Raw genomic sequence first — 25,017 nt, forward strand, 5'->3', positions numbered from 1 at the left:
GTGCACAACACAGTTGAACCTTCATTGCGTTTTTGATTGTGTTGATAGTGAGTTTGGAGGACAGAATTCCCTGAATGTGTCAAACCAACATATAATATGAGCATTTATGACTCAAAACCTCACAGAGACAGAGATCAGAGGCTGTGACAACTAGCCCCGCTGTGCCTACACTACTCACTGCACATGAAGCGGTCACTCTCCTCGTCTATCCTCTACACTGGTCAGGAGTCTCTGTTATGTGATCAGCTCATCAGTGAAATATTATTATAATGTAGATCATCTGTTCTCTGTGTGAATATACAGTAGTGTCATGTATTCCTGTGATCAAAGCTGAGTTTATCATCATTACTCCAGTCTTCAGTGTCACATGATCCTCCAGAAATCAGTGTAATGTGATGAGTTGATAATAATCGTAAATGTTTGCAACAGTTCATATTTTTGTGGTACTGTGATAAATGTTATTTTTCAGGATGCTTTGATGAATAGAAAGGTCAATAGACCAGCATTAATTTGAAACAGAAAATCTTTTGTAACATTATTTATTTGTTTATTTATATTTTTTTACCCCTTACCTTATATATATACAGTATATATAAAGTACATAAATATTATATATTACATTGCACAATATAGAATAAAATGTAACACAAAGCAAACAGCACAGACACATGTAAACTATAAGACGGCACAGATAATACGTGCAATACAGACACAGAGAGCGGAGGCGTGAGGATCAGGACCAGTCTAAGACACCATCTCTTATTTAGAGACGTCAGTGTTGGAGTGTGTGTGAGCGTTTCCCTGCTCTCTCATAATGAGTTTGTTTTGTGCTAAATAAACACTGTAGTGAGCGTGACGGTCTGTGTGATGTCTGTGTTGTTGATCTTCTTCTTCATGTAACTGGTGTTGGGCCCTGCGTCCCTCAGGAGAGCGTAGAAGCGGCCCATGTTACGCCGGGTCAGAGACTCATCCAGTGCTGTGCGTGTGGAGATCACGAGGTCTCGCTGTGCGACAGTGGAGCGTTAGAGCGCCCCCTTGTGTAGCGCCGTGGTGAGGGCCGTGTCCACTGGAGCGGGTCTGAAGGAGAATGATAGAAGTCTTCACTTCCTTCAGAACATCTGCTGAACGTCAGAGATACACAAGCACTGATCTCAGCTCCTCTGCAGATCCACCACTCACTCTCTCACACTCACTCACACACACACACACACTCACACACACACTCACTCTCTCAGACTCACACACACACTCACTCACTCACTCTCTCAGACTCACACACACTCACACACACACTCACTCACTCTCTCAGACTCACACACACACTCACTCACTCTCTCAGACTAATAGACACACACACACACACACACACACACACTCACTCACTCACTCACTCTCTCAGACTCACACACACACTCACTCACTCTCTCAGACTCACACACACACTCACTCACTCTCTCAGACTAATATACACACACACACACACACACACACACACACACTCACTCACTCACTCACTCTCTCAGACTCACACACACACTCACTCACTCTCTCAGACTCACACACACACTCACTCACTCTCTCAGACTCACACACACACTCACTCACTCACTCAACACAGGCGTGCGGAGGTCAGGTGATCACACTGAACAACCACACGTGTGTGTGTCTCATACTCAGACTCTCACTCACACACACACACACACACACACACACACACACACACACACACACACACACACACACACACACACACACTTTCCTGCAGTGTCTCCAGCGAAGGCCTCATGTGGACAGTCTCACTTCCAGGTGGCGGGGAACGGTGGCCTCACGCTGCCGGATCTGCTGCCCTTTGACCCCAGCGACTGACCCGACCGGCTCCTGAGGTCAGCGCTCTCGCTCAGGGCCTGCTCCTCGTCATATCTGAGAGAGAGAGAGAGAGAGAGAGAGAGAGAGAGAGAGAGAGAGAGAGAGAGAGAGAGAGAGAGACAGAGAGAGCGAGAGACTGATACAGGAGCCACTCCTCACGGGGCCACACATACAGAGAGAGAGAGAGAGAGAGAGAGACAGAGAGAGAGAGAGAGAGAGAGAGAGAGAGAGAGAGAGTCACTCACAGCACTTGATAGTGTCCCAGAGCCTCTTTGGGCAGACAGCGGTTCCAGCGGCAGTCGGGGATCTCGCCGTTGGGCGTCACGATGTTCAGCGTGTCGTTGATCAGGTTGTACTTCAGGATGCGGTCGTTGGCCGTGCTGGAGGTGAGCGACGGGGACGCATTCACCTGAGAGACACACACACACACGAGAGACACACACACACACACAAGAGACACACACACACACACACACAAGAGACACACACACACACACAAGAGACAAACAGACACACACACATTTAAAAAAGAAAATCATATTAACAGTAAGTTACGGTCACTGAAATAAAGCTTAATATAAATATTAGGTGAAGAACATAAACTTAAAACTGTTACTGTTAAATAAACTTTCAATGTTAGGCTGCATAGTTTAGAACAGCCGGGACCGGGAACACTTCCCGTAAATCCTGATGTACTTGGTACATCATAAGAAGGATGGCGTCTACGCTAATATTAGTCTCTCTGTCTATCCCGAGGTTTACCGCTGTCCATCGGAACCAGGCCGTATCCAGATCTGATGAAGGACCAGCGCCAGGACACGACGACGACGCCGCTGACCTGAAGTGTCAACCAGTCTCTCCTCCTCTCCACTCCGACTTCAACCAACCGGAACTGGACAAATACTCTGATTCATTCTGAACTTCATACACTGTTTACTCATTGGCCAGAGGAGAACTGGCCCCCGACTGAGCCTGGGTTCTCCCAAGGTTTTTTTCTCCCTTCTGTCTCCTGATGGAGTTTTGGTTCCTTGCCGCTGTTGCTTTGCCTTCTGGCTTGCTTAGTTGGGGACATTTAATATTCAACAATATTATAGATCTGCCTTAAAGGTGGACGATGATGTAATTGTTTTTTTGTATTATTTTCATGTTATCACTGTGAAGCTGCTTTGATACAATCTGTATTGTAAAAAGCGCTATATACATAAAGATGACTTGACTTAAATGACTGAAACCAAAACTAGAAATGTTGCCATGCCAACTAACTGAAATAAAACAAGTTTAAGGTGAGCTACTAAAATTATTAAAACTGAAAGATAAAAATAAAGATAAATAGAGTTTTGTACACAAAACTGATACAAACAAAAAAGCACATAACAAAATGATTACACAAAAATTGGGAATGGAAAATAGACAAAGCAGGGAAAAGCATGAATAAAGATGATAATAGAGTATAAATAACACTGCATTAACAGCAAGACTTGCACAAACATCTGCTCCGGTCCCGGCCGTGACCCAGCGCCGCTACACCAGCCACACTTCAGCGACATAACCCCGCTCCGCACCATCACGCTCACGCGGCGGTGCCCTAGTTATGTGGAAGAGCGTGGTTACGTTCCCTAGGGCCCGTGCGGGGGACTCCCTGTCGTCCGCAGTTAATAACCCCGGGGTTTCAACAGCAGGAGCAGACGTGCTGTCGAGGCCGAGGCTCGGGGAACGGAGACGAGCTGGTGGAGTATGGGAAGGTTACGGCCAAGCGGAACTGGATCTGTTTGCATCTGTAGAGACAACACACTGTGCTCTGCGGTTCTGCCTCACGCATCCAGCTCGCCTTGGGCTCGGTGCTGTGGCACAGGCGTGGATCTGTACGGGAGATCGGGAGATCTGGAGAGGGTTCGGGTAGCCCCGTACTGGCTCGCCCGAGTGTGGTTCTCGGACCTGGTGTCTCTCCGTGAGGACTCTCCCCTTGAGACTCCAGTCAGGAGGACCCGTGGTCCCATGTGGGGGGCACACTCTTATGGGAACTGTGGGCCTGGCCCCTGAGGAGCTCAGGTCTCTCAACCGAGGCTGCTGAGACCACACTTCAGTCCAGAGCTCCCCCACGAGGAGACTGTCCGCCCTAAAGTGCAGAGGTGTCACTGTATGGGGCAGAGAGCCAGCCAGACACAGGTAACTGCCCTGTTGTGTTTCTCTGCAGCTCTGTCCCCTATGTGGCGGCTACAGCTGCCTTCCACACTCCTTTGGGTGGTTCACCTTTGGGAAGAGATCCTTTTTTACGCGTTTCCTTCGTGGCACTTTGAGGCTGAGACCTGCACAGCGCACTACACCCTAGAGCAGAGATGCCCAAACTAGGGCCCAAAGTTGGCCCGCGGTAACCTTTGATTTGGCCCACCATACCGTCCGAGGGGAGGGAGGGAGAGACGTCGCAAAGGGGCCATTCACACATCGCGTCTTTTGTGCGCTCAAGTTCGTTCAAATGTAGGCGCGCGCTCATAAATGAAGCGACCCGCTAATTTTTTCCAGGCGCAGCGAGAACTTTTCAGAATGCCGTTGGAAAACCATTAGCTACTAAAACCTCTTTGTCGTTGTGGAGCGCGCAGTGCATGGTTGCATAGCAACAACAGACACCACGGGAAAATCAGACCGAATTTATAAAACATAAGCTAATGTGCATTGTAAATGTCAGTAATTTATCTTTTTTGACTTAAAGCCTGAAATATGTGAGGTTTATCGTTTTATAAAACCTATTTGTCAAAACTTTATTTGAACTTGTACATGTTAGTAGATAACATGTTGCAAGACACTCTTTTAAAATCTGGCCATCATTTTTAATGTTATTATTTGAATGTTTATGTAAACAAAAGGTGCGTACTAATTTTATTTGTTACATAAAACTTTGTGAATTGATTTCATTGTGTAGTATTAGCACTTTTTGAACAGGATTCTGTGATAAACGTGATCATTTTTGTAACTATAATCATGAAATGTTTGTGCCATTTCATCTCTAGTTATGATCAACTAAAATCAACTAGAATTATGTGTTTTTATAGTATAATATGCAAAATATAATTATTTTTATAAAATAATTTGATTAAATTTATAAAAGGACACAACAGATGATGCATGCATATAATTAGGTTTAAAAATGGCTTTATAAAGGTAAAAATGCCCATATTAGGTAAAAATCGATTGAAACATTGGGGAAATAGTGTCTGCCACTGCTGTGACCTGACCACCACACAGAGTATGGAGAATATCCTAAACGCAGGGAGTCGGGTGTCCACGACAGTCCTAAACCTGCCAAAGTACCAGCACAATAAACTCAGCAAAATATCGCCTAATAATCGTTATCGAGGAAATCCCAGAAAATATAGATATAATTTTTTGTCGATATCGCACACCCCTAAACATTTGTGTTTGTTTTATTGTTAAACTACAACAGAGTAAACTGAAATTACATGTTTAAATTAAATGTAAATGCATTAGATTTTTCCTGTAAATGCGCAATTCAAGGTGCAGCACCGAGTGCTTTGCGACACTTGACGTCAATTAACGTCAACAAATTACCGTAAACGCATTCATTAAAATGCTAAACTTTACCATTAAAACTGCATTAGTTAATCAGATTAAAGTTGTTTTATATTTATTTTAAATATTATGAAATAAATAAACCCATAGCAACTTTAATGTAATACAGTTTGATTTATGATGCTAAATCTACTTTTGGCCCACGGCCCTCAATCAAGTGTGATTTTTGGCCCTTCATACGAAAAAGTTTGTGCACCCCTGCCCTAGAGCATGGGATCTGGCTATTGTGTTGGAAGGCCTTACGGCGACTCCCTTTGAGCCGATGGAAAAGTTCCTCACTCTATCTTCCTTCTTGCCATCTCGTCTCTTAAAAGAATTGGAGACTGACAGGCCTATCGGTCACTCCCTCATGCCTGGAGTTTGCTAGAGGCATATTCCTAAGTTCCTGCAGGCCTTTTGCCCTCCACCTTTCTTAACCCCAGACCAGGAGAAACTTAACCCGCCGTGCCCTGTTAGGGCTTCAGATGCTTATGCCCACAGAGCTGCCCTGTGGTGAAAGTCTGATCAATTATTCGTCAGTTTCGGGTCAGCATCCAGGGGTGCCCAGCATCAGCATCCAAGCAGAGGATGAGTAAGTGGGTAGTCGAGGCTCTCTCACTTGCATACGAGTCGGCCGGTCAGCCTTCACCTATGGCTGTGCGGACCCGCTTCTAAAGATTAAAGCTTCCCTTAATGGCAAGCGTAGTACGGCAGCGTGGGTACAGGGTTCCAGTTCCCTCGAAAGGGAACGCCTCAGGTTACGTAACCCTGGTTCCCTGAAGAGGGAACGAGACGCTGCGTCCCCTGCCATACTCCCTGCATGCCTGTGATCGACTTGCTTCAGCCTATCAGAAGCTAGCGTGGTTTGATTCTGGGTGTGCTTTATAGTTTCCTATAGTTCCCTAATTGGAGTGATTACAGACGCGCTTCACAACGGATCACGCAGAGGCGTTCCCACAGCGTCTCGATGCAGCGCCTCGCTCCCTCTTCAGGGAACCAGTGGTACACACCCAACCTGAGACGCTTTCATTCATGGAAATAACACTGAAAATAAATATTACACAAAATACCTGAAGTCAAATGAAAATAAGAAATGTTGCCTTGCCAACTAATTGAAATAAAACAAGTTTAATTTAAACTACTAAAAAAGTGGAAATAAAAGCAAAAAACCACACACTTAAACTTGAAAATTAGAAATGTTAGAAATTAAATAACTGAAATAAATTAAGTTTAAGTACTAAAGTTACTAAAAATAATAAAATAATATTAAAGCTAAATAGAAGTATTAAAAAAATTACTAACAAAAATTACAAAACAACTGTAATAAAGTGTTTAAATGCTAAAATTCAAATAGAAATATGACAAATGTAGAGAGCGAGGATGATATCTGACCTCGATCAGCCACGGCTTGAGGCGGTCGTCGATGATGATGTCATAACCGTAGCACTCGAAGCAGTGCTTGTCGTTGTTCATGACGGGCTGCAGCCGAGAACAGAAGCACATCATCATCATCATCATCATCATCATAATGGCAGTCCTCCAGCCCAACACTTATGAATCAGAAGGACACGTCCTGCATCCGCATCTCCCGCTGGACTTACAGCCACGGCTTTGAGCGACTGCACGATGATCCAGTGGATCTGGTCGAACAGGTGGTTGGTGACGTCCCGTCCTCGAGTGCTCTCCAGATAGAGGCGCAGGTTACCGACCGTCCACTTCCCGCCGTGGACGTGATTGTAGTCGTCCTGCGGTCAAACACACACATATACTATAGACTGTATGAATCAGCCATGGGGTGTTTATACAACCAATCAACTGGGTTTACCACAGCGGACTCCACTGAGGTTGTGGAAACCAGTGGAAACTGGACGCACCTGAGCTCAATATCCAGTGTCAAGGCAAAGGCTATGAACACTTCTGGACACTTTTTCATGTTGTCATAGAATTTTGAGGGAAATAATGAATTGAATCCGTTTTGGGATATGGCTGTAACATAACAAAATGTGGAAAAAGTGTAAATGCTTTCTGGATATTACTATTGTAATCGTACTGTTTTCCTGTGAAACAACATTATTATGATGACTATAAAACAGGGCCGTAACCACCACAGCAGGGGGGGAGCACCTGGTAATACCAGTTTATTCTGACCTTTGTCTAATTTACAGGGTTTATTTTGTCTTATTTCCTATGTTTAACTGGCTAAGAAATCAAATACACTGCTGAACAGTAACCAATATTTTTTTATTTTATAACATTATGTCCTAATGACAAGTTTATGATTGTTTTATGCACTACAGACATTTGTGCATCAAGTCATGATAGATTTTATGTAAAAAAATGTAATTTTTACCACAGAATAAGGCAGTATATTTTAGTGTTTTACTGTAATAAAGGGTGTCAATTAGCACCGCAAGATGGAACATAAAAAATATATTGTTGCAATCATGTTTTTAACGTCTTCACGTTTCATCAGTCAAAATGTTTCTGCTTTTTTACTCAGCTCAGCGATGGCTGGATGTCTTTGTCCATGTAAGGGATTTCCTGGAACGTCATAAGTTATGAATTGAGTCCGTTTTGGACTTTCTGCGACTCGAGAGAGAAACATATACTATATCCGACTGACCGTCAGCTTGTCCCTTTGAAATGAAACATTCCCAGTATCTCAGGGAACCGAGGTTACGTCTTTGCTAGACGCTATGGGGAAAACTCCTTCGCTTGCTCTGTGCTCACTTGGCGGGATGCACCGCGATTGGTCGGACACAAAGCAGCGCTTGCTTACCAGTTTGAATAACAGCACCGAATCAAATCTTGATGGCCTATGCGTTTACTTTGGATGAATCGTTTACAGCCCTACTTTAACGGACTCCTATCTTACATGCACATACACACTAGTGTAATGTTATTAAGGAACGAGCCGCTGACTCAAGCATGCAGAGAAGACTGTTGTAAGCACACAGACACTGGCTGCGGGTGTGAGGGACTTACGCCGTGCTTCTGGATGGCCACGTTGGTGAGGTGCACGAACATGTTGTCCAGCTCACTGGTGCTGGGCGTGTATTTGACCGTGCAGAAGCGGCAGAAGCCCAGTTTGTACCTGCAACACACAGCGTTTAGTGCGGGGCGAGTGATGCGGTGGCGTGCGGCGGTCACACACTCACATGTAGCACTTCAGCGGCCTGTAGCTGGTCACCAGCACGTACAGACGCAGGTCGAACTTCTTCCCGCCGATCAGCAGAGGGTTGTCGATGTACAGAGAGATGACGTAGGCCTCCTTCCCGCTGTTCGCCGCCACGAACCTGTCAAACGCCAGCACATCAGACAGAAGCTGATGCCACTTTAACTGTGATATATGTAAGCATTACAATAATCTAGCCTTGAGGTCATGAACGCATGAACTAATTGTTCTGCATTATTCATTGAGAGCATATGACGTAATTTAGATATATTTTTAAGATGGAAGAACATACATGTCAATAAAACACAGCTATTGACCAATCAGAATCAAGGATTGGAACTAACCGTTTTATAATTACTATTAGGGATGCACCGATATGAACATTTGGGTGATACCTTTATATTTGAAAGCCGATATCCGATATATTGGCCGATAAATCTACATCCACATTGTTTGTTTTTTTATCAAATAATTTTGAGAGCCTGATTACAAAAACAAAAGCCTCATCATTAAAAGCAACGTTCCAATTACACAATTATAACGATGTTCTCATTATACTTTTGTCGCCTATATGACAGACTTGTGCTGCACATTGCACTGTTTTTCCTTTTTATTTTCCAATCATATTTCAGGAAATTAAAGTCCATCATGGCAAACAGTGCATATCTGAAGTGTCTCAGCCGAAGGAAGTGATCCATTATCCAATATCGCCCACATTTTTTATCAGGTCGATAACATTACAAATGAACATATATCGGTCAATATCAATATGGCGGCTGATATATCATGCATCCCTATTAACTATATACATTTTTATGGAGCGAGGGATGTAATGTATGTAACGTGCTCCATACATTTTAGTATCATTATATAATTATAACATTTCTCTGGGTAATTTGCCTTCGCATTTTTCATTTTTCTTATTGTATGAAAATAAATCTATAATAATAAATTGCAAAATCTAAATAAGTAAAGAACTAAAATACTAATGGAAAAAAATATAATTGTTTCTCTAGATATTTAGCTATTTGTGTGTTTGGCATTATTTCCTGGCCACCTGCGGACTCACGTGGACGTGCGGCTGTCGCGGGACCACTTCTTGATCTGAGAGAGCTTGTTGATGAGGAAGATGCCCTTTCCCTGCGCCTTCCCGCACGGCTTCATGATCCACGTGCTGGACGGGCTCTTCCGGAACTCCTCCACGAACAGGTTGTAGTCGGCCGGCAGCATGAACGTCACCGGCACGAAATCTGTGGTCAGAGTCCGAGAATGAGCGGCGGCGGCACATATACGAGAGACGGAGGCGAGAGGGAGAGAGCGGCGGCGGCACGTACGGGAGAGACGGAGGCGAGAGGGAGAGAGCGGCGGCGGCACGTACGAGAGAGACGGAGGCGAGAGTGAGCGGCGGCGGCACGTACGGGAGAGACGGAGGCGAGAGGGAGAGAGCGGCGGCGGCACGTACGGGAGAGACGGAGGCGAGAGGGAGAGAGCGGCGGCGGCACATATACGAGAGACGGAGGCGAGAGTGAGCGGCGGCGGCACGTACGGGAGAGACGGAGGCGAGAGGGAGAGAGCGGCGGCGGCACGTACGGGAGAGACGGAGGCGAGAGGGAGAGAGCGGCGGCGGCACATATACGAGAGACGGAGGCGAGAGTGAGCGGCGGCGGCACGTACGGGAGAGACGGAGGCGAGAGGGAGAGAGCGGCGGCGGCACGTACGGGAGAGACGGAGGCGAGAGGGAGAGAGCGGCGGCGGCACATATACGAGAGACGGAGGCGAGAGTGAGCGGCGGCGGCACGTACGGGAGAGACGGAGGCGAGAGGGAGAGAGCGGCGGCGGCACGTACGGGAGAGACGGAGGCGAGAGGGAGAGAGCGGCGGCGGCACGTACGGGAGAGACGGAGGCGAGAGGGAGAGAGCGGCGGCGGCACGTACGGGAGAGACGGAGGCGAGAGGGAGAGAGCGGCGGCGGCACGTACGGGAGAGACGGAGGCGAGAAGGAGAGAGCGGCGGCGGCACGTACGGGAGAGACGGAGGCGAGAGGGAGAGAGCGGCGGCGGCACGTACGGGAGAGACGGAGGCGAGAGGGAGAGAGAGCGGCGGCGGCACGTACGGGAGAGACGGAGGCGAGAGGGAGAGAGCGGCGGCGGCACGTACGGGAGAGACGGAGGCAAAAGGGAGAAAGAGCGGCGGCGGCACGTACGGGAGAGACGGAGGCGAGAGGGAGAGAGCGGCGGCGGCACGTACGGGAGAGACGGAGGCGAGAGGGAGAGAGCGGCGGCGGCACGTACGGGAGAGACGGAGGCGAGAGGGAGAGAGCGGCGGCGGCACGTACGAGAGAGACGGAGGCGAGAGGGAGAGAGCGGCGGCGGCACGTACGAGAGAGACGGAGGCGAGAGGGAGAGAGAGCGGCACGTACGGGAGAGATGGAGGCGAGAGGGAGAGAGCGGCGGCGGCACGTACGGGAGAGACGGAGGCGAGAGGGAGAGAGCGGCGGCGGCACGTACGGGAGAGACGGAGGCGAGAGGGAGAGAGCGGCGGCGGCACGTACGGGAGAGACGGAGGCAAGAGGGAGAGAGCGGCGGCGGCACGTACGGGAGAGACGGAGGCGAGAGGGAGAGAGCGGCGGCGGCACGTACGGGAGAGACGGAGGCGAGAGGGAGAGAGCGGCGGCGGCACGTACGGGAGAGACGGAGGCGAGAGGGAGAGAGCGGCGGCGGCACGTACGGGAGAGACGGAGGCGAGAGGGAGAGAGCGGCGCCGGCACGTACGAGAGAGACGGAGGCGAGAGGGAGAGAGCGGCGGCACGTACGGGAGAGACGGAGGCGAGAGGGAGAGAGCGGCGGCGGCACGTACGGGAGAGACGGAGGCGAGAGGAAGAGAGCGGCGGCGGCACATAGAGAGAGACGGAGGCGAGAGGGAGAGAGCGGCGGCGGCACGTACGGGAGAGACGGAGGCGAGAGGGAGAGTGAGCGGCGGCGGCACGTACGGGAGAGACGGAGGCGAGAGGGAGAGAGAGCGGCGGCGGCACGTACGGGAGAGGCGGAGGCGAGAGGGAGAGAGCGGCGCCGGCACGTACGAGACAGACGGAGGCGAGAGGGAGAGAGAGCGGCGGCGGCACGTACGGGAGAGACGGAGGCGAGAGGGAGAGAGAGCGGCGGCGGCACGTACGGGAGAGACGGAGGCGAGAGGGAGAGAGAGCGGCGGCGGCACGTACGGGAGAGACGGAGGCGAGAGGGAGAGAGAGCGGCGGCGGCACATACGATACAGACGGAGGCGAGAGGGAGAGAGAGCGGCGGCACGTACGGGAGAGACGGAGGCAAGAGGGAGAGAGCGGCGGCGGCACGTACGGGAGAGACGAAGGCAAAAGGGAGAGAGAGCGGCGCCGGCACGTACGGGAGAGATGGAGGCGAGAGGGAGAGAGCGGCGGCGGCACGTACGGGAGAGACGAAGGCAAAAGGGAGAGAGAGCGGCGCCGGCACGTACGGGAGAGACGAAGGCAAAAGGGAGAGAGAGCGGCGCCGGCACGTACGGGAGAGACGAAGGCAAAAGGGAGAGAGAGCGGCGGCGGCACGTACGGGAGAGACGGAGGCGAGAGAGAGAGAGCGGCGGCGGCACGTACGGGAGAGACGGAGGCGAGAGGGAGAGAGCGGCGGCGGCACGTACGGGAGAAACGGAGGCGAGGGAGAGAGAGAGCGGCGGCGGCACGTACGGGAGAGACGGAGGCGAGAGGGAGAGAGCGGCGGCGGCACGTACGAGAGAGACGGAGGCGAGAGGGAGAGAGCGGCGGCGGCACGTACGAGAGAGACGGAGGCGAGAGGGAGAGAGCGGCGGCGGCACGTACGAGAGAGACGGAGGCGAGAGGGAGAGAGAGCGGCACGTACGGGAGAGATGGAGGCGAGAGGGAGAGAGCGGCGGCGGCACGTACGAGAGAGACGGAGGCGAGAGGGAGAGAGAGCGGCACGTACGGGAGAGATGGAGGCGAGAGGGAGAGAGCGGCGGCGGCACGTACGAGAGAGACGGAGGCGAGAGGGAGAGAGCGGCGGCGGCACGTACGGGAGAGACGGAGGCGAGAGGGAGAGAGCGGTGGTTTTACCCAGGTAGAGGTATTTCCCGCTCTCGTCCTTCTCGGCCAGGGGACTGGCTTCCTTCTCCAGGTCCTTGCGGTAGCGCTTGATGTTCTTGATCATCAGGTCCTTCCTGGTCAGCTCGTAGTGGTTGGGGAAGTGGTTGACCATCTGGTCGTCAGTCAGCCGGTAGCCGGTGTCCACGCTGAACACGCTGCGGATGGTCTGGATGCTCATCCTGCCAAAGAGATCACATCAGTAGAACATGAGACGTGTGTGTGTGTGTGTGTGTGCGTGTGTGTGTGTGTGTGTGCATGTGCGTGTGTGCGTGCGTGCCTGCGTGTCGCACAGAATCATTTTGAAAAAATATTTTCATTGAAATATATAAAAAATTGTAACTTGTAGAAGCAAGGTGTTGCGGTAATGAGAGAAATCACTAAACAATCATTTAAAAATAATTTTAATAATTTTGACTGTTAATAACCCATTTTTACAAATGTGAAAATATTTGCTTTTCTAACAGTGTTGATGTTTTCAGACTGTTGCGGTAATGAGATTTTTTAGGACTAGTTTTGGAAATTATGTTCAAAAAAGGTCTTAAACGTATTTAAAGTAAGTGCTGGTCTGGTGAAACTGGGATTCAGCCCTAGTGCTGGTCTGGTGACACTGGGATTCAGGCCTAGTGCTGGTCTGGTGAAACTGGGATTCAGCCCTAGTACTGGTCTGGTGAAACTGGGATTCAGCCCTAATGCTGGTCTGGTGAAACTGGAATTCAGCCCTAATGCTGGTCTGGTGAAACTGGGATTCAGCCCTAGTGCTGATCTGGTGAAACTGGAATTCAGCCCTAATGCTGGTCTGGTGAAACTGGGATTCAGCCCTAGTGCTGGTCTGGTGAAACTGGGATTCAGCCCTAGTGCTGGTCTGGTGAAACTGGGATTCAGGCCTAGTGCTGGTCTGGTGAAACTGGGATTCAGGCCTAGTGCTGGTCTGGTGAAACTGGGATTCAGGCCTAGTGCTGGTCTGGTGAAACTGGGATTCAGCCCTTGTGCTGGTCTGGTGAAACTGGGATTCAGCCCTAGTGCTGGTCTGGTGAAACTGGGATTCAGCCCTAGTGCTGGTCTGGTGACACTGGGATTCAGGCCTAGTGCTGGTCTGGTGACACTGGGATTCAGGCCTTGTGCTGGTCTGGTGAAACTGGGATTCAGCCCTAGTGCTGGTCTGGTGAAACTGGGATTCAGCCCTAGTGCTGGTCTGGTGAAACTGGGATTCAGCCCTACTGCTGGTCTGGTGAAACTGGGATTCAGCCCTAGTGCTGGTCTGGTGAAACTGGGATTCAGCCCTAGTGCTAGTCTGGTGACACTGGGATTCAGGCCTAGTGCTGGTCTGGTGACACTGGGATTCAGGCCTAGTGCTGGTCTGGTGACACTGGGATTCAGGCCTAGTGCTGGTCTGGTGACACTGGGATTCAGCCCTAGTGCTGGTCTGGTGACACTGGGATTCAGCCCTAGTGCTGGTCTGGTGACACTGGGATTCAGGCCTAGTGCTGGTCTGGTGACACTGGGATTCAGGCCTAGTGCTGGTCTGGTGACACTGGGATTCAGGCCTAGTGCTGGTCTGGTGACACTGGGATTCAGCCCTAGTGCTGGTCTGGTGACACTGGGATTCAGCCCTAGTGCTGGTCTGGTGACACTGGGATTCAGGCCTAGTGCTGGTCTGGTGACACTGGGATTCAGCCCTAGTGCTGGTCTGGTGACACTGGGATTCAGCCCTAGTACTGGTCTGGTGAAACTGGGATTCAGCCCTAGTGCTGGTCTGGTGACACTGGGATTCAGCCATAGTGCTGGTCTGATGACACTGGGATTCAGCCCCAGTGCTGGTCTGGTGACACTGGGATTCAGCCCTAGTGCTGGTCTGGTGACACTGGGATTCAGGCCTAGTGCTGGTCTGGTGAAACTGGGATTCAGCTCTAGTGCTGGTCTGGTGACACTGGGATTCAGCCCTAGTGCTGGTCTGGTGACACTGGGATTCAGCCCTAGTGCTGGTCTGGTGACACTGGAATTCAGCCCTAGTGCTGGTCTGGTGACACTGGGATTCAGCCCTAGTGCTGGCCTGGTGACACTGGGATTCAGCCCTAGTGCTGGTCTGGTGACACTGGGATTCAGCCCTAGTGCTGGCCTGGTGACACTGGGATTCAGCCCCAGTGCTGGTCTGGTGACACTGGGATTCAGCCCCAGTGCTGGTCTGGTGACACTGGGATTCAGGCCTAGTGCTGGTCTGGTGACACTGGGATTCAGCCCTAGTGCTGGTCTGGTGAAACTGGGATTCAGCCCTAGTGCTGGTCTGGTGAAACTGGGATTCAGCCCTAGTGCTGGTCTGGTGAAACTGGGATTCACCCCTAGTGCTGGTCTGGTGACACTGGGATTCAGCCCCAGTGCTGGTCTGGTGACACTGGGATTCAGCCCTAGTGCTGGTCTGGTGACACTGGGATTCAGGCCTAGTGCTGGTCTGGTGACACTGGGATTCAGCCCTTGTGCTGGTCTGGTGAAACTGGGATTCAGGCCTAGTGCTGGTCTGGTGAAACTGGGATTCAGCCCTAGTGCTGGTCTGGTGAAACTGGGATTCAGCCCTAGTGCTGGTCTGGTGAAACTGGGATTTAGCCCTACTGCTGGTCTGGTGACACTGGGATTCAGCCCCAGTGCTGGTCTGGTGACACTGGGATTCAGCCCTAGTGCTGGTCTGGTGAAACTGGGATTTAGCCCTACTGCTGGTCTGGTGACACTGGGATTCAGCCCCAGTGCTGGTCTGGTGACACTGGGATTCAGCCCTAGTGCTGGTCTGGTGACACTGGGATTCAGGCCTAGTGCTGGTCTGGTGACACTGGGATTCAGCCCTTGTGCTGGTCTGGTGAAACTGGGATTCAGCCCTAGTGCTGGTCTGGTGACACTGGGATTCAGCCCTAGTGCTGGTCTGGTGACACTGGGATTCAGCCCCAGTGCTGGTCTGGTCAAGTGCTTCAGTGTGTAGTTCAGCAGTGATCATGTTTGCGGTGTGTCAGTGTGAACGGATGAAATGAAACGAGCTCTTGCCAGTAGAAGTTCCAGTCGTCGCTGTCCGTCACCTGGATCCATCCTCTCTTCTCAAAGTTATTGATCAGCACAGACTTCTCGATGTCCGTCACCCACTTCACCTTCCCAGCCATCGCTCTCTCTCACACACACACACACACACACACACACGCTCCTGAGAAACACACACGTCACTTCCGTCTCAGAGACACCGAACACGACAGCTCAAAACACTCATGCAGAGGAGCAGCTCAATCACTGTGACATTATTAATGGAAATAAATTATATATAATTATGACAAAAATGACACTTTAGAATAAGATCCCATTAGATGACATCACTTTTATCAAGTTAAAAACACAAGTGTTCAGCGTCAGCTCAGGTCCATTAAAGGGATAGTTCACTTTAAAATGAAAATTCTGTCATATACTCTGAAACCTGTATGAGTTTCTTTCTTCTGCTGAACACAACGGAAGATGTTTTGAAGAATGTCAGTAAATAAGTTACTATGGAAGTCAATGGGACCTGGTGTCTGGTGGTTACTGACATTCTTCTAAACATCTTGCGTTGTGTTCAGCAGAAGAAAGAAACTCATACAGGTTTCAGAGTATATGATGACAGCATTTTCATTTTAAAGTGAACTATCCCTTTAAATGATGTTAACAGATGCAACTTTTGATTGAATAATGTATTAGTTAATGTTAAAAAATAACATGAACTAGGATTAATACATTCTAATGTTGTTAGTATGAAACCTTATTGTAAAGTGTTACCAATATCATAAATACTTGGACTAGTTAATTCTATTATTGCACTTAGTGTGTCATTAAAACGCATAATCATGATGTGTGTCACATTATCCTTCAGTAATGTCTTTGCTAATCTAGCAGATGTGCATGTGTGTTTAGAGGGAGATCTCAGTGTCAGTGCTAAAACACTCTTCTTGCACACGGCTGATATAGCAGCTAAACCACAGGCGCTGCTCGAGCGCTTCATTATACACTGACACACTGCAGATCACATACTCAATCAAACAGCGGATTGAACTCACAACCACCGCTGTCAATCCGCGCAGCGATCAGCTCATGCTCAATGTCGCTGGAGAAATGAGCTTTTCTTCAGAAGAGGAGCATCACAACATAGACAGTATATAAACGCATCACAACAGCGGCAGCGTCGGCCCATAGCAACGGCTCTTCACTTCCTGGACTACGTCATTTCCGCAACGACGCGCCTGACACGCACATAGGCCGTTTCTCAATACCAAGTACGCAAACTTCGGACTTGGTAGTTCAGAATCTTTTTACGTATATTTTAGGCAACAATCAAACGAAATATGGTATAAAACAACACTTTGCCTCTTTTCATTTAAAAAAAAATCTTAAACACATTAAATGGCCACACAAATGCGGTGCAGGCAACGTGTACATTGATTATCTTCACTGCATATATTTATAACAACACGAAATATAAAACACAACCCTGCTTCTTTTTGTTTTTGTTTTAAAAATATGAAACATTATTGAACATTAAAACTGACATTTAAAAAACAGAGACGGGGTTGTGTCATTTTATTTTATTATACATGTGCAGTGAAGAGAATGTATAATACAATAAATATATATAAATAAATATAAAAAATGTTCTATATATTTAAAAATATATAGCCTAAAATAAAATTACACAACCCTGACTCTTTTTTTTAAAATGTCAGTTCTAATTATCTGATATCCAGTATAAAAGTATAAGTAAATAAAAAATAAATAAAGCAAACAATTCAGTCAAACATAAGTCAGCTTAAAATAGCCTAAAAATAGCTCAAGTTAAATAGCCTAAATATATAAAATTATGAAACTTCACTTTGCCCTCAGCCAAAACGATTTGCCATAGAACAAATGATAGATTAATGAGAGCAAAGATCGCCCGTTAGATATACACAAGACGAACTATATCTCATGTTTAGCCAGTAGAGACACCAGAGCCAGCGGCAAACGGGTCATTCTATGAAAATGGTGGCTTTTTAAACAGACAACTTTTTAAAAATGTAATTCTTTTTTTTATACCAAAACCTATAGTCAGATCATAGTCAACCTCATTGTCAACATTATAAATCAACTTAAATGACAGCTTAATGTATTTTTATATATTTTTACTACATTACTTTCAAAAATGCTTGTGCTGCTTTTTTGTCACTGGTGTTCCCTATATTTTAGATGACAATTCAGGCTTCCCAGAATGTAATTTGACTATTTAATTTGCATACATAATTATATAAAGAAAAAGTGAATGTAATATTAAGAAATTGTCTTAATTAGTAATAATTTACTTTAAACAGGAATGTGTAAAGTTCTATTGTGTGACATTTTTCTATTTCTACCATTGTGTTTTTTGTTGTAACATTAGAAATAATTGAGGTTGAGTGATCAAAATTGAATGATCATATCCTTAAAATGCTTAAGTAGATACAAAAACCATATTCTATGAAACTGGGCAACTCTGATGCCAGAAAACCAATATGCCATGCGGTAACACCAGTGACGCAATGTGACACCAGTGACGCAAAGTGAAACCAATGACAAAACATAAGCTTATTTCAAACAATTTGATACGTTTATTAGTAATATTTTACATTACAAATAATTTCGTATTCCATAAAATGTGTAAATTTTATATGAACAATAAAATAAAGGTTATTGGTCAGATTAAGACAGAAAAATTAAGCCTTTTGACTAAAATGTGTCTTTCATAACACAACATTGTCATAAACAAAACATGTCCACTAGAACATTAGAAACACTAACATTGAACGCAAAACTAAAACTGTTTTCCCAACAGCACTGATACGAACATTTTGTATGCAGTAAAACATGTTGATGGCGTATTTCCTATACTAACTGTTCTTCACTTTTACTTGAGATATGTTTGTCTTTGCCATGTTATTGTGCTGCGTCCATCTGATATCATTTCTGAGTCAGTCTCCATTGAAGCCACTGATGGCTTCTTCACTAGTAGCTAGTTCACATCTGACACTTTCATACATTCAGGTGCTCCTCCAAGTACTTCCAGATACTGTGGTCAATCTGAACCGATCTTTTGTTCACTGGCAGCGGCTCTGGCATCAGACAAACAATCTGGTCATCTCCATAACAGTTGATATCATCTCTTGGGCTTGGCCAGTAGAACTTGTTTACTCCATTCCTGTGCATGCACTTAACTTTCACATCATGTTCTTCGACATCCAGTATAATGCCAGGGTATGGTTGTTCGTCATAGTTCACGATGCACCACTGTCCACTGTGGTGAGACTCGATGACATCTGGACGAAGTGGAGCTGAGGTATCCGGGTTGATGACACCTGGTTGATGTGGAGGTGAGAAATCACGGCCATCAGCCAACACTGTCGGGAGGGTGACTTCTTGGAGTCCATAACATGGGCAATCCCACACGCCTTCCACTGCTTGGCAGATACAACTAATGTCTCTATATTTTAGGATGCCAGGTGTGATACTTATAACCTGGTACATTCGCATGGTTCCTTTTATGGTTACCAGATGTACCCCAGACATCATCTGTGCCTTTCTTTCCACCTCTTCCTCGCTGACATAATACAACTGTATTTGACTGCCAGAGTTCCTCAACTCCTGGTAGAAAGACATTGCATCCGTTATGTCTCTCCCGTGGCGGACCAAGAGGTCAGCTGACCTCTTTAATGAACCCCCCACTCCATCCGGGGCACCCTTTCCGTGACTGGCCTCGAAAAAGTTCCATGTAGTCCCCTGGAAGCCCTTGTTGTAGGGTTCCGTGCAAACCATGTAAAAGTTGCCCTTCTGTTTATATTGTGTGGCTGGACCATCACTGAAAAAGTGAAGGTGTTGCACGGCAGGGTACTGATGTTTTATCATGTCCAGGATGGGGTCCAGGTAAGCCCATATGGCTGCTGGATCATGCCTTCTGCTGGGTGAGATGGTGCAGAAGGAGATGGGGGGCTCCTTCCCCACATAGAGGACACCAGTGTGGAGCGTCACTTGCTTGTGTGACCCCCCAAAGTGAACTGACTGGATCTCTGAAGCGTACTTGCAAGTGAAGTTCTCACTAAAGTCTATATGGATCAGGCAATCATTGGTCAGGTTTTCCCTCAGGGTCCGGTAGATGCTGTACTGCCATCTGATGTTGAACATATGTCTCCTGAATTTAAAGAGCCTATTTTGGAATTGGTTCACCAGCTCTTCCTCTGTTATGGTTATATCCTTCTTCACAGTGATTAAGCTACTTTTCTCTTGTTCTTCGTTTGCTCTGGTGTGCTCTATCTTCTCCAGACACCACTGGGTGAGCGACACCTCTTTGTTGGATTGCTGTCTGGCCGGTGGTACAGTGGAGTATTCACATTTTTGGCATTCACCATAAGCACATGTCTTTGAATTGTTACAGACTGTGCTATCTGCCATCTCCTCCAGATTGCTGGACAGTGAAAGACCAAGTTTGTGAATTTTTTCCACCATTAACTGTAGGTTCTCATGGGTCTTGCACTGGCAAGTTTCTCGGTCTCTCTCCTTTGGTGTCACCACCCAAAATGGTCTCTCCCTACAGAAGAAGGCATATTAAATGTTTTGCCCATGCTCAGCAACACATTTCCTGTGAAGGTTTTTCTGGGAATCACAAAGGAGCCTCCTCTGTTTCTTCATTTTTCTTAGTGTGATTGTGTTTTTCTTGCCAGGGGTTTGCCTGCTGACATCATCTCTTAGGTAGAACTGTCTTACAGCTCTCTTGTTTATTTCGGCCAAGCTTGTTTGTCAAGCTCTGTTTTGTGGCTTCCAGGCTTTGTATGAAAAACCAATCATCTGCCCGCACAACTTTTTGAATTTGTATTTCTTTATCAGCTTTCCTGTCAGTACATTTACAACCCCCTGTTTGGCTTTGTCTGCTTTGTACTTTGCTCTTAGATCCCCCAAGAGAGCATAATGGAAGTTTAAAGTTCTTCTAATTGATGAAGAGGCAGGGCAGTCTTGTAGAGTGCTTCTCGTCTTCGTTCTTGGACTTTCAATGTCTTGATTTTTACCCTGCAAACGGCGACAACGTTTTTTTGTATTTGTGGTATAGTCTTTTGTGCTTTTCTAACTTCTCCTGCAACTCCTGACATTTTCTTCGGCCTATCTGTGCTACTCTCCTACGCACTCTACGCCCTTGGATTCGTTGTCTGTAAAGCATAAAGATGTAATATCAAATTTTATTAGATTTCCAATGTGAGATGCATACAACATAATACAACCATGAAATCTTACTCCATTTCTGTCATGCCTATGCATTGTCTTAAAACCTGACCTTGCAGTACTGGGTTGACTGTCTGGAATGGATGGGGGGGTCAACACTGTTTTTCCTGCTCTCAATCTCTCTCTGTGTTTTGCCTGTCTGACCCGCCATTTCCTTTGCTCCTGTCTTTTTTCCCTTTCTGTGAGATCCTTCACTCTCTTTCTTTTTTGACCCTCCAAATCTTTTAAGTAAGTCTGGTGTTTCTGTTTAAGGTAGGCTGCTCTGCGGTCTGGGTCAGCATCCCTGCGCTGCCTGTAGAGTCTTTGCTTTTCAGCAGCACTTAATTTCGCCATATCTGTCAAAAGGAAATCAATTTTATGTGTTTACAATATTAAAACAGTAATGAAATGCTAACAAGTCTTTATTAATATAATTGTTTAGGCTTTTATGAAACCTTATGTTGAGAAAAAAAGTTAGTGGTGTTATTGATTGTCACTGGTGTTATCATCATGTCACTGGTGTTACCAGCAGCAACAGTAACACCAGTGACGATAACACCAGTGACAAATCTGCAGACAAAATGGCATATCTAAGATGGCGGCCACAGTAGCTCAAACCACACTTCTTAAATTGTAAATTAATCACTTAATCATGCAATTTGAAAAATTATATTAATAAAATTTCCTTTCCCCTTATTAAAAACTGTAGAACACCAGTGACACATCTTAAGTCCTCGCATGAAATTAGCAAATTATTTATCAAATTGCTAAGAGATGAAGAGAGAGTTCACACTCACCATGTGCTTTTCAATAGGGCTGTAATCTCCCAGTCGATTAGTCGATTGTTGGTCGATACGTTCTGGCTCGACCAAAATTCTGTTTGGTTGATTTTTTGGCGCGTTCATTTCATCAGTTTTGCCGCGTTCATTTCATCAGTTTTGCCGCGTTCATTTCATCAGTTTTGCCGCGTTCGTTTCATCAGTTTTGCCGCGTTCGTTTCATCAGTTTTGCCGCGTTCGTTTCATCAGTTTTGCCGCGTTCATTTCAATTCATTTAATTTAAAGTTTTTTTTCCTAACGTTGTTTTTAGTTGAACATTTCAGGACTTCAGTCGACCAAGATTTCCTTTGGTTGATTACAGCCCTACTTTTCAAAACAGCCACGCTGGGGATGGGCGATATGGCCTAAAATCCATCCGCCGGAAACTGAAGCCTCCGCGGGCGCCGCCATTGTAGCAGAACTTCACCTGCTGTTAGCATTCCACTGACTCCCATTCATTTTGGCGTCACTTTGACAGCGAATAACTTTACATCTGAGGCGTTTAAAGACTCCATTTGTCCATTATTTATTTCTAAAGAAACTCGACAATGTATAAAAGGCTCCATTACCTTGTATCTTACGTTATGGCCCCGTAGAAGCAGTTTTTGTAAAAATAGGCTAACGATTGCGTCATAACCACGCGACTCTCTGTCGGACAGATGAGAAATTACCGTATAGACCGGCGGAGAAGCTCACAGGCAATCAGGGGGACGTGGAGGCATAAAGTCTGATAAAGTCAAGGCAGAAGCCCACAGAGAGTGATAAAGTTGCTCCCGCTGCTGCTCATGGACAGCTAATGCTCACGCTCTCCGTCTCTGCGAGATTCGGAAGGGAATGATTCAGATTTCTCTCCGCACAGCTACTAGAAGACTGACAGCTGTCAGACACACGTCACATCTACGTCATCAAGCTCACTTTGAGCCTGCGCAGTTCGCCTGGCGATCAGGAAGTGAGTGCTTCAAATGGGCTTCACTTTTCTCCGTTGAAATCTATGGGGTGCTGTGTCCATCTTATATACTGTCTATGGTACAGACAAGAACGCATATTGAGAAACGTCCATATTTTATGAAACAAATTACTAACCCTAACATCATTCGTTATAAATCTATTTACAGTTATTTATGCGTTTACTCGTTGCTGAAAGGAAATACAGTGTACACAACTCTTCAATTCAGAACATTTCCCAAAATGCGTTGATATGACATGAAAAAAGAAATATATATATATATATTACAACATAACAGGGTAATAATCAATCAATAAGAAATCAGAAAAAAATACAGAAAACAAGAAATCGAAGCATAATAAATAAATAAATAAATAAATACATAACATACCACTATTACTAATAATGATACATAAAATATTAATAAATAGTTGTAATAATAACATCACAAGTAAACAATGTAAAAGAAAAGCTAATGGTAAATCTTGATTATAAGCACAATAAGACTTTAATTTACAATAATGTTTTCATCACTATTGTATTTTCAGAAAACTGTATGTGAAAGTAACAGATTTATAAGATAAAACTCTTTACCCACATTAAAGGGGTCATGACATGAGAAACCAAATTTGCCTTGATCTTTTGGTATATAAGAGGTCTTTGTACCATTTAAACGTCCTGCAAGTTTCATAGCTTAAGACGTCCTCCCCATTATAAACGAATCATTTATTTAATCAAGCTCTAAATACAGCTCGTTCTGGATCCATGGTAAGAAGTGACGTCACGGTACGAAGTGACGTACCAGCGTTTGCATAATGACCGCCTCCAGCAGAAGACAGTTACGCTTTAAGCGCAAGACAACTACGCTCATTTCGTATCGTTGTCGCGCCCGCGCGCCTCACAAGTGTTCAGTCGACGGACAGCGAGTGGGTCTGTGTACAGGGAAATTACGATGCCGCAGATGTGCTGTTCCTGGATGTGGACAAACAACATCTTTGAATACGCTGCGAAAGATCCAGACGTCAGGGAAAAATGGATGCACTTTATTTTTTGCGGACGTCTCAGTCACGGCAGTGTTAGTTTAAGCGTTTGTTCTATACATTTGAAGGATGACTGTTTTGAGCTTTGCCAGAAAACTGTTGCTCAAAGATAAGTCCGTGCCGACTATTCTGGGCTCAACATCGACGACGCAAACTGTAAGTAATGTATTTAAAACTTTAAACTACTTTTTAAATACGCTGAAAGATCCAGTCGTCAGGGAAAAATGGATGCACTTTATTTTTTGCGGACGTCCCAGTCACGGCAGTGTTATTGTAAGCGTTTGCTCTATACATTTAAGGATGACTGTTTTGAGGAAAAAATCCCAATATGATGCTTGGCTTTGCCAGAAAACTGTTGCTCAAAGATAAGTCCGTGCCGACTATTCTGGGCTCAACAACGACGACGCAAACTTACTTTTTACCATGGCTAATATAAACAGATTTGTATAAGAGAATCTTGAAAATATGTCGCCTTTCTAGTAGGCCTACATGTGATTAGTTAAATAATGTTAAACTGTTAGCAAATTAAGCTATAGGATAATTATGCAACAATAATCCGTTTTCAAGTGTCTCGGGTTAATTTTTTTTTATTAATTCAAAATAGTTTCACTTTCCATGTGGACACGGGCTGATCCAGTCTTCGTTGTTGTGGTGATGGTTCATTTTCCTCTGATTCCGGCTCAAACATAATAAGGGTTTATCATTGCAAGAGCCATCGCTTCGCATGCATCACCCGCTAATAAACAGTTGCGCCGAATCCGCAAATGTTCTGGCTGGGGGCGTTAATAATTGATACACAGGCACTGACGTTAGCCAATCATATCAGTGGGCGTTAACACTGAACTCTTAAAGGGGAAACACCCCCAAAACAGACTGTTTGAATCAGAGGATGAGAAACAGGGTGGGAAAAGGTCATAAATCACTACATTTTAAAAGTTTTTTGTAAAAAAAACTATAGTAATACTATAATTGCACCTAAGGGAACATAATAATAAAATAAAATAAAAACATGTCATGACCCCTTTAATGAAGGCAAACAACACATTTCACTCACACAATGTCAGATAATGAACTTCACAATAAGAGACAGTCCTGACTCTCTCTCTCTCTCTCTCTCTCTCTCATACAGAACTGAACAGAAGCAGGAGTGTAAATAAATACACAGAACTATAATCAGAGACAGAGGAATAAAGATCAAGAGAAAACTCAAATATGAACAAAAACACAGCA

The 25,017-nt window shown here is 46.3% G+C and overlaps 1 protein-coding gene across 7 annotated transcripts; it reads right to left on the reverse strand.

The window, feature by feature from the left end:
* Positions 1-543: 543 nt before the first annotated feature.
* Positions 544-16,969, reverse strand: ttll1 (tubulin tyrosine ligase-like family, member 1; the record flags this gene model as incomplete). 7 transcript variants are annotated; one of them, XR_013798921.1, is made up of 11 exons in its annotated part: positions 16,789-16,966; positions 15,758-15,911; positions 12,701-12,909; positions 9,675-9,855; positions 8,589-8,726; positions 8,416-8,524; positions 7,032-7,175; positions 6,823-6,909; positions 2,112-2,275; positions 1,586-1,920; positions 544-1,210 (listed from the first exon to the last, which is right to left on the reverse strand). XR_013798921.1 is itself a non-coding variant. In XM_079623114.1 (11 exons), the coding sequence occupies exons 2-10, from the start codon at positions 15,868-15,870 to the stop codon at positions 1,797-1,799; spliced, it is 1,269 nt and encodes a 422-aa protein (XP_079479240.1). In that variant the 5' UTR covers positions 15,871-15,911; positions 16,789-16,969. The 7 variants fall into 7 exon arrangements, 6 of the variants coding, with proteins under 6 accessions (XP_079479236.1, XP_079479237.1, XP_079479240.1 ...); XM_079623114.1 differs by having other exon boundaries at positions 545-1,077; positions 1,756-1,920; positions 16,789-16,969; XM_079623113.1 differs by having other exon boundaries at positions 545-1,121; positions 1,756-1,920; positions 16,789-16,967.
* Between the last annotated feature and the right edge of the window lie 8,048 nt (positions 16,970-25,017).

The sequence above is a fragment of the Phoxinus phoxinus genome (genome assembly GCF_949152265.1).
Source record: "Phoxinus phoxinus genome assembly, chromosome: 9".
Classification (NCBI taxonomy): domain Eukaryota; kingdom Metazoa; phylum Chordata; class Actinopteri; order Cypriniformes; family Leuciscidae; genus Phoxinus; species Phoxinus phoxinus.